General features: G+C 48.5%; 1 protein-coding gene across 1 annotated transcript; it reads left to right on the plus strand.

Moving 5' to 3' along the window:
- Positions 1-1,309, plus strand: uts2r3 (urotensin-2 receptor 3). Its single transcript, XM_086113813.1, has one exon. It carries the CDS (start codon positions 125-127, stop codon positions 1,292-1,294), a length of 1,170 nt encoding a protein of 389 aa, XP_085969939.1. The 5' UTR covers positions 1-124; the 3' UTR covers positions 1,295-1,309.
- The last annotated feature ends 7,180 nt before the right edge of the window (positions 1,310-8,489 follow it).

Consider the following 8,489-nt stretch of genomic DNA (forward strand, 5'->3'; position numbering starts at 1 on the left):
TGGTTTCCCCGAATCTGTCCCCGCCGACTCGCATGCGTTACCATCAAGCGGCTTGAGCCTGGAATAAAATTCACCAGCCTGCACGATTCCTCCAGACATCCTCGGCAGCTAACAATTCCTATAAATGGACGCCTCGGGCTCCTTGCCTTTGCCTCCCCCCGCACCGTCCGCCTTGCCCACCAGTGCCAATTTCTCTCTGCCTGCCACCCCTGCCCCGAGCTCTCCATCTCCCAGCCTGGCATCCACCGCCGTGTTCTGCTCTTTCCTCTCCCTGCTCTCCCTCCTGGGCATCACGGGCAACCTGTACACTCTGGGCCTCCTCCTGAGGCGCCGCAGGAGCAGGAGCAGCAGGAGGAGGAGCGGAGCGGGCCCGGCCTGCTGCTTCACGCGAGTTCCCGCACCCTCCTGCCTTTCCGGCCCTTCCTCGCTCTCCCCCTCCTCGTCCCCCCTCTCCTCCCCCTCCTCCTCCCCCTCCTCCTCCCTTCACCTGCAGGTGCTGAGCCTGGCTCTGGCCGACCTGCTCTACCTGTTCACCGCCCCCTTCATCGTCTACGACAGCCTGGCGTCCGACTGGGCCTTCGGCGAGCTGGGCTGCCGTCTCCTCCTGAGCCTGGACCTCCTCACCATGCACGCCTCCATCTTCACGCTCACCGCCATGAGCCTGGACCGCTACCGGGCCGTGGCGCGGCCCCTGCACACCTCGTCCGCCAACTCGTCGGGCCTGCTGCGAGTGAGCTCGGCTTGGGGGCTGGCCGTGGCGCTGAGCTTGCCCATGATGATCAGCCTGCACCTGGAAGACGGGGAGAACCAGGAGGGCCGGCTGTGCGTGCCGGCGTGGGACGAGCAGAGCTCCAAGGCCTATCTGAGCGTGCTCTTCTGCACCAGCATTCTCGGGCCGGGCCTGGCCATCGGCGCGCTCTACGCCACCCTGGGCCGACTTTACTGGGTGTCTCAGACCCGGGCCCCGTGGGGGACGGGCGCGAGCGCCGCTTGCCCCGCCCGCGCGCCCAAACCCAAAGTCCTGCTTCTCATCTTGGGCATCGTCCTGGCCTTTTGGGCTTGCTTCCTCCCTTTCTGGATCTGGCAGCTGCTGCCTCTCTACCAGCCCGACATGCTGAGGACAGTACCGGTCGGCACTCAAGTGACGGTGAACCGGATCCTCACGGGACTGACCTACGGAAACTCTTGCGTGAATCCGTTCTTCTACACGCTACTGACTGGGAAGCGAAGACGCAAACGTCAAACTCTGACCTCGGCCAATCGGCTCTGCCGCAAGAGCGGTCCGCTGCAATAGGCTTCCTTTGGATCACCCGGCACAATAATGTGAGCCTTCTTGTGTGTGCTTTCTGACATGGGCGCATGTGGGGCGGGGCTGGGGGCCTGAGGGGGTGGGGGGGGGGGGTGGGGGTTGTATACTGTCAATTCATCGTTTTTTGCATTATTCTCAGTTGACACCAAAGCCCAACGATTCCGCTTGTTCGCCAAGTCAGTTCCGTGTCAACTTCGGAATGAAAGAGTCGCTCGTGTTTGGTTTTCTGGCGGTGCAAAAATGACAATCCGAGTCACGGCGAAAGTAGAACAAAAAAATGATCCGTCCGCTGCTGGGTAAAAATATCGGAAAAGAGCATCACTGTAGGTGAGTTGTTGTTATTATTAAGATTAAGAAGATGATTGCTACATGAACCAAATCACCAAGCGCAGGAATGTCATTTTATTTGCTGGATGAAGATTTTGCATGCACAAACATCTCCGGTGTCAATTATTGATGCACTTTGGCTTGTTTTCTTAAAAAAAAAAAAAAAGGGTCAAGGAATTTTTTTGTGTCCTTCTTTGACAGACGTTTGCAGTCGTCAACTCGTCTGTATCTCCTGGATTTTTCGGAGGCGTTGCGAATGAAGCCTTAGCGAGTCTTCGCTTAGCTTCGTGTACGTTTAAAAACACGCTTTGATGTTGCTCGGTTGGAACGCGCAATGCTGTCGCATGGCTTCGACTCTGTCACTGACTGATGTTGATATTAAAGGCTTAATCTAGAGCTCGAAATAAAGCTGATGCTTTCTGCAACTGAAAGAGTCATTCGATCTGTTACCGGGGCAAAATGAACACCGCCGGACACTTCATTACATGGGCTGATTCTAGAGACCTTCGATGCATGAGAAACAAAAAAAAAAAACGGGCATGGCAGGTAAATTAGAAGCCAATCCTGGACCGGTACTTGATGACATACTGATGTTAGGTTTGCATCAGTATGGAAAGCAAAGACAAATGCTAATGAATGGCCGGATGGTCGCGCAATGGTGTAGCACTGCGCTGTATCATACCGAGAGCTTCCCAATACTTTCAAAAATAATCACAAAATATTACAAACATCTCTTGCTATGCTAGGGTGCTGCAAGTTATGACATCTTGCTTGACAATTTAAAAAAAAAAAAAAAAACGCAGCATCATGGTGCGATACTTCAGTTGCAGCAGCCGGCTATAATTTGCAAAGATCTGAGTGACGTTTGCCCCCCCCGAAGCAACGAGCTTTCGGTAGGCCCAGCTCGAAGGGCACGCCGTACTGGAGCACAAACCCCGCTGCTCGTTGACGCACACGGGCAAATATTATTGGATGACACAGCGCAGTAAGGATGAGGTGAAGAGATTTAAAAATAAAAAAATAACAACGCAGAGGATGGTGCTTGATCAGAGGGATGGCGGTTATTTTAAAGTGCCCGCATGGCCCAATTTTTTTTGACGTCTGGTTCAAACGTCTGGTAAAGACATTTGCTGCAAGACCGGTTATTTTCTTCTCTAGACTTCATAATTCCTAACGCAAGCCATAAATGTCCCCATTTAATGGGGCGGGAGCAGAGAGCTAAGATCGAGTAACCTTAAATGCAGTAGAATTTTTTTTTTTTTTTTTTTGGAACTCAAATCGAGCTCAGATAAGTTGCGATTACTTTCCAGATCGTCTGAAATATTTCCGAGAAGCACGTTATGAGTGATTGCTACAAAAGAGATGAAGACATTGAAATATATACTCGAATTGATTTGTCGGAGCGAGGCGTGGAACGACTGGGTGCTTTTCTTGTGATTTTGATGAAATCAAAATGTATGAAATTTATGTAGATATCTATCTATAAATACAGTAATGGTTTTGCCTCATGGAGGCGGCACTTCATCAGCATGCCACGCAGCAGACCAAATTCAAAGGGCCGCAGCCCCGCGGTAGCGGTCAAAGAGTGCACTCCATTTTGTCTCCATTGCTTCAAGATGCGACGCATCAACAATCAATTCCACGCACATGACAAGACCTCTTAATCAATCGAAGCAACTGAATACAGTGGCCATCCCAAAAATCAGCATTCTTAGATTCTGATATTTTAGCCGTTAACGACTGGCACTAGCAAGAGACGAGGCTGGGACAAATAAAAATAAAACAATACGCGTTTAATTCATCATTGCACATATTTACGGCCTCGTTGGCAACTTTACAGTAGCAAGACGGATGATTTTCTTGAGGTTTTTATTTCATCGGGAGCTCAATGTCACCATTCATTCTTGAGTGACACACGGTATCTGGGTCAATGGTTTCCCCCCCCCCCCCCACCCCCACCCCCACCCCCTTCCCTCACACACACCAGACAGTAAAACCATTAAGCTCGATTGAGCGTTATTCAATCACATAATAACCAACTTTTCCCAAACTTTTATACCTGATTTGATTTAAGCGACCATTACAAAATGAGCCTACTGAGAGAAGTCGAGCAGGCTACCCGCTTGGGCCCCGGTACTCGTCAGCACATGAAAGCAAATGCGAGGAAATCCGACTGAAAAGCCTCGCAAGAGAGACACCCCAAGTCATCTGAAGCGTATTTCTTGATACGTCAACCGCGCTGAGGACTTTCTCTGGTCCGAGCATGCGTTTTCATTTACGTGGCTACCTTGCGACACGATGCTCCCGCCGCACTTATGATCTGCAGCTGTGTGCGCTCCCACCACAGGGTTGGGGGTGGGGGGGGACGCTCCTGTTGAGGAGTTAATGTTATATCCATCAGCCTTTTGCACACAACCGCGGCTATCTCGGCACATTCGGAAATGTCTTGTCGAGCGAGTTCCACTTATTTGTGAAAGCCCTCGTGCGAGAATCAAGGAGGTGTTTTTTTTTTAAAATGTATTTTATTTTTTAAAGGCCCAGCACGGAGCGAAATGCGGTCGGCGACTACTTCTGAAATTTGAAACGTGGGCGAATGGCGTCGCACCGTCGATGGCTAGTTCCACAACAACACGGATCACAACAGCAAAAATGACATTTACCACACGCAGCCGTCTCCAGAGATCGCTTCACGTGCCGGACCTTTGGGGATTTGTATTGCTGGGACGATAAATAAGAGAAGAAGGCCGGCCGGGTCAGCCTGCGAGCTTACGTTAGCACTTAGCAGCCCATTAGATATGTATAATAACGGTCGGCTGCAGCCCTGTACACACGCCGCGGGGTTGTCTATTTTTCCACTTGGTATCGTACGCTAACGTAGCTTTTATTTTGATACTCGGTCCATTGTGTTAGCGAGGCTATGGGAACATGCAAAAAAAAAAAAATGACGCGCGCGTACGTGCTATAAAATTTCAACATACGAGATGATGACGTTCTCCCACGAGGCTGCTGGGATGACCGAGTGTTTGATCAACTTCAAATAGGCACCGTTAGCCCGAGGCGACCAAATGGATGGAAAATATTGTGTCAGTTGGCAGGCCGGCCCATCTATAAACTTTGCGCTTGTTGGTAGTGGCCAGCGCCAGGCGGCCCGCTCCAATCATAACTCTCGCTCTGCTGGACAACAGAAGCTTCTGATCTCATCCCGAGATAGCAGCCGGCGTCGTTAGCCGCTCGCCGGGACAAAGGGTTGCGAGAGGGAACGTCGCCGCGCTCCACCTGAGGATTTCATACATCCAACAGATGTCTCTCTTTCCTGGAACCAGCGAGCATCTTTTCCATCCCGGCGCCCCCCCGGCCCCGCCTGCCGGGCCCTCCTCTTGACCAGTGATCACGCCTGCTGGCAGGTGCCCCTCCCCTGGGCAGCCCGCTCAGGAAAGCACCCCGCCGGGCAGACGAGACGAGGCCGCGGCCCGGGCCAAGATCCCGCTGCGAGCTGTATAGGAGGCTCCCGTTCTGTGCATACGTACGCCGAAAAAGATTCCCGCGGCACTCCCTTCTCTTCCTGCGAAAATTCAATCCCTCCATATGCTTTCCCTCTTTCCCCCCTCACCCTTCGATGTTTCCTGCATATACGCTTGACATATTTATATGGCTGTAAGCATGGCATCATATAAAAGAAAACCATTTTAAAAACGGGCTCGTTTTATGCAAAATCCGAAATATACAATACATCTCCGTATGGCAAAAAAAAAAAAGAAAAAAATATATTTTTCCAAAAGAAGGCCAAGTGCTTCCTGAAGCCCGTTTATTGCCATTCCCAATTTAATTCTAAACATTAATCCAAGAATGAAACGTTGCGGAGTTAATCGAACCGAATCATTGACAAAATGCTACCACACACTGCAAAACATCGTAGGCGGCCGAACAAAACTAGCATCAATGCTGAGGCAGTTGCAACTGCAACAGATGATTGAAAACAAAACGGGCAGATATTCTTTATCCTCTGCCAAACACGACTAAAATTGACTGCGTCTCTTTGTTGTGAAACTCATCTTTGTGGAATATGCACATCTGCATTACACTGCCCTCTAGTGGCCAGGGTGCGCACACAAGGAGCGCAACGCCAATGCACGTTGAGGCACGAAATCACGATGAATGAATGTTGAATTTGTTACCATCTACTCAATGATGTTATTATTATTATTATTATATTTTTAAAAAAGTGCAATAATGTAGAGTGCTATATTTCAAATCCAAAATAAATGACAAAAGATTTGATGATGGTGATGATGGGGCTGAAACAGACGAATTGCATTTCCGTTCATTTAAATCCAAGAAAGATACTCAGAGACAGATGCGCTTTCACATACAAGCATGGTCGCGGAATGAATTCAGTTTTCAAGTCGAGGCACCACGATACGTCCATTTGGATTGTTGAAATGTTGTAGTCTGATCTTTGCAATGGCCAGCTGGTTTGTATTCTCTCGTTTGGCATGGGAAAACGATCTTGGATCAAATGTGTTTGTGCTTGACCTCGTTGTAATTGCTGGTTTGACAGCAAATACAGAACCCACGGCTGCTCACAGTGTTTCTTTGTTTGACTCAATGGGACCCCGCAGGGAGGCGCCCTCCTCTCCATCACATTCGGTGACTTCGCACGTCGGCGTGAGCGGCCAGGATCAGGCGAGGCCTTGGCTTGTGAGCTTGAGAGGCCGGAGGTTACACCAACCGACATACGTATTACGGTTCGCACTTGGGCTCTTACTAGCAAGACTGTAAATATGACACGTCTGCTCTTCTCTGCGGTCTCCTCCCCAACTCTCGGCCTCCTCCTCTTCTCGCACGTAAACGGGCATCCGAGTCGAGTCAGGCATGGAGGTTCTTCTGAACGCTGACCTTATGACACTTTATTCATGCGAACATTATGGGCGACTATGCAGAAGACACTCCAAAGTCTCTCCAAAGGCAGACATAATGTCTTGGTGTGTCAGGGTAGAACTGTCCGTCAACGCCTACGCTCAGAGTGGCACTCGATTCATTTTTAAATTTACAAATGTTGACTGTAGCGGAGCAGTTTAAAGTTGTAATAACAGTGTTCAGAGCAGACAGTGGCGGGCCGTGCATTTCAACCTTAGGCCTTCAGTGACGTCACATACATGAACACAATATAGGCTCGTCAGGCAGCACTTCATTTCAGGAGCATTTAAAACCATCAAGTATGCATTCACAATTAAGAGCAGGGAACTACATTTACAGATATTGTCAAAAATAAAAAGATTTTAAAAATACTAAATAAAATGCCACCCAAATTACGCTGTGTGATCATAAACAAGTCTGTCCAATAAATTGCGCAATGTCGCAGTTTCATATGAGACACCAACCACACAAGAACAAAAACTATTCTTTGAAAATAAAATGAACAGATCATTTGCATTTTGAGAATAGGATATACAACGGCAAATAACTGAAAATGTTGAGCAGCTGAGATTGAACGAATTTTAGTGCACGAAGCTGACGACAATGCGCCATTATAAGTTGCAGGTGAGCTGATTTATTTGATACCTTTTTTGTATCTTTGTCATTTTATTTCGTTACCGTTAGTACTAACAAAATAAAATAAGAAGAAGAAATGTAAAATAGAATTCATTTACTCACCAATGTAGTGCCTGTTCACTGAGCTGCAGATCTACGCGAGTGTCCCCAAACATTTTGAAACGCACCGTAGCTTGTAAGTGCCCGGCCGTGCTCTGATGTTTCCTTGCTGCCTTGGTAAAACAACTTCAATTGGTAAATCCAGCGGAAGGTCCGTCTTGAAAATTGTGTGGAAAGTAGTCCTGCAACCAGATCAACGTCTTCTCCTTCGGCCATTTTTGGTCAATATGCAGCAACAGCTCCCTCTAGCAGGCGCTCATCCAATCACCGAACGCGCGCCTCCATTTTGGGTCAAAATGCAGCAACAGCTTCCTCTAGCAGGCGCTCATCCAATCACCGAACGCGCACGTCCAGTGTCGACGTCAGGCCTTCCAGCTGGCCCTGGTACGCAGACTCGTGATCTGATTGGCTATTGCAAGCTGACTGGGCCTGTTCATTTACAGCGCACAGGGGCCTGCTCTGTTTAATCTGAAGGCCCCGAGCAAATTTTGTTTACCTGGCAACACAAGCTATCTGAAATATGATTGGTTAAAAACTCTATCTGATAGAGCCCATTACGTCATTCCTGATCTACCGGTAGATCTAAGACAGGTCCCAGGTAGATCCAAGGAGTGTCGAGGAGAAAAAAAACAAACAAACATTTGTGTGTCTATGTATCTGTTAGTTATATATTTGTTTGTGTTAATGAACACTGCACCCTAATCATCCTATCAGTCTCATTTTCACAAAAAAAATATTTAAAAAATAAAATAAAGCAGGTAAATCTTTAATTTACGGTGGCGCGTGATTACGTCACCGGAAGTTGTTAGCGCTCAGCAGACTGCAATTGCAGCTTGTGTTCAGAGCTGTTGCACTCTTATCTTTCATCGTCATTATTCTCATTCAGAGTTTGCTTCATATACAATTCACCGAGGGCACGGGCAAAGAATAGGAATCTAGGAGAGCCCAGGGAAGCACTTTAAAACGGTACGTGTGAGCTACGATAGTTAACAGGCTGCAAAAGTGTATCGCATGCCTCAGTTTCAGGCTGTTTCTCATCATGGCGTGCGTGCGTGCGTGCGTGTGTGTGTGTGTGTGTGCCTCTCTTCGAAAAACATTAGAAAAAAAAAAGTAAAATACACGCGTCCTAACGCAGGTGGCCATCAGGGAGGCCCTACCAAGCGGGGCTGGTCGCTTGGTAGGAATTTTTTTTTACACAGGA

The sequence above is a fragment of the Hippocampus guttulatus genome, chromosome 6, assembly GCF_054856545.1.
Source record: "Hippocampus guttulatus isolate MCC_2025c chromosome 6, RoL_Hgut_1.0, whole genome shotgun sequence".
Lineage (NCBI taxonomy): Eukaryota > Metazoa > Chordata > Actinopteri > Syngnathiformes > Syngnathidae > Hippocampus > Hippocampus guttulatus.

Excerpts from the sequence above, each read along its gene's own strand:
- uts2r3 (XM_086113813.1), top strand. The coding sequence starts at position 125 with ATGGACGCCTCGGGCTCCTTGCCTTTGCCTCCCCCCGCACCGTCCGCC.